Genomic DNA, 1,332 nt, shown 5'->3' with positions numbered 1-1,332 from the left:
GCTGCTGACCCACCATCCAGTGTTACTGTTACTGCGGCAACAACAGCATCCATCACAGCAACCAGGTGCACCCTGGGACATCTGGCTGTTATCGAGCACAGAGATGCCGCCGTGAAGGTACACACACATTAAACACACCCTGACAAATACTGTCATATACTATGACTTTATTTACTTTTTTAATATGATCTGTGTGTGTGTGTGTGTGTGTGTGTGTGTGTGTGTGTGTGTGTGTGCCTCAGCGGTTGGAGCAGCTGTTCCGCTCCGAGGCGTCTCGTTCAGACTCGGACAGACGGACACGATTGAGAGAGCTGCAGAGCTGGAACACACACTGGAGACAACAGATACACACTCTGATACACACACACACTGGAGACAACAGATACACACTCTGATACACACACACACACTGGAGACAACAGATACACACTCTGATACACACACACACACACACACACACACACACACTGGAGACAACAGATACACACTCTGATACACACACACACACTGGAGACAACAAATACACACTCTGATACACACACACACACACACTGGAGACAACAGATACACACCCTGATACACACTCTGATACACACACACACACACACTGAAAATAGCAGATACACACTCTGACACACACACACACACACACACACACACACACACTGGAGACAACAGATACACACTCTGATACACACACACACACACACTGGAGACAACAGATACACACTCTGATACACACACACACTGGAGACAGCAGATACACACTCTGATACACACACACACACACACACACTGGAGACAACAGATACACACTCTGATACACACACACACACTGGAGACAACAGATACACACTCTGACACACACACACACACACACACACTGGAGACAACAGATACACACTCTGATACACACACACACACACACACTGGAGACAACAGATACACACTCTGATACACACACACACACACTCACACTGGAGACAGCAGACACACACTCTGACACACACACACACACACACACTGGAGACAACAGATACACACTCTGATACACACACACACACACACTGGAGACAACAGATACACACTCTGATACACACTCTGATATACACACACACACTGGAGACAGCAGATACACACTGATACACACACACACTGGAGACAACAGATACACACTCTGATACACACACACACACACACTGAAAATAGCAGATACACACTCTGACACACACACGCACACACACACTGGAGACAACAGATACACACTCTGATACACACACACTGGAGACAGCAGATACACACTCTGATACACACACACACACACTCACACTG

At 47.1% G+C, this 1,332-nt stretch overlaps 1 protein-coding gene across 1 annotated transcript in view; it reads left to right on the top strand.

Annotated features, from left to right (window-relative positions):
• The window catches only part of ccdc180 (coiled-coil domain containing 180), a 4,698-nt gene extending 4,239 nt beyond the window's left edge, over window positions 1–459 (top strand). The window contains exons 8-9 of the mRNA XM_078249894.1: window positions 1–117; window positions 243–459. The exon at window positions 1–117 is cut by the window's left edge and continues 43 nt beyond it. Of these exons, the coding sequence (XP_078106020.1) occupies window positions 1–117; window positions 243–395 (270 nt within the window). The 3' untranslated portion in view covers window positions 396–459. The remainder of the gene's footprint in view (window positions 118–242) is intronic.
• The last annotated feature ends 873 nt before the right edge of the window (window positions 460–1,332 follow it).

Source organism: Sander vitreus, chromosome 5, assembly GCF_031162955.1.
Source record: "Sander vitreus isolate 19-12246 chromosome 5, sanVit1, whole genome shotgun sequence".
NCBI classification, from domain to species: Eukaryota; Metazoa; Chordata; class Actinopteri; order Perciformes; family Percidae; genus Sander; species Sander vitreus.
Note: the sequence above shows the minus strand (reverse complement) of the source record. Positions and strands in the feature narration are given on the sequence as shown.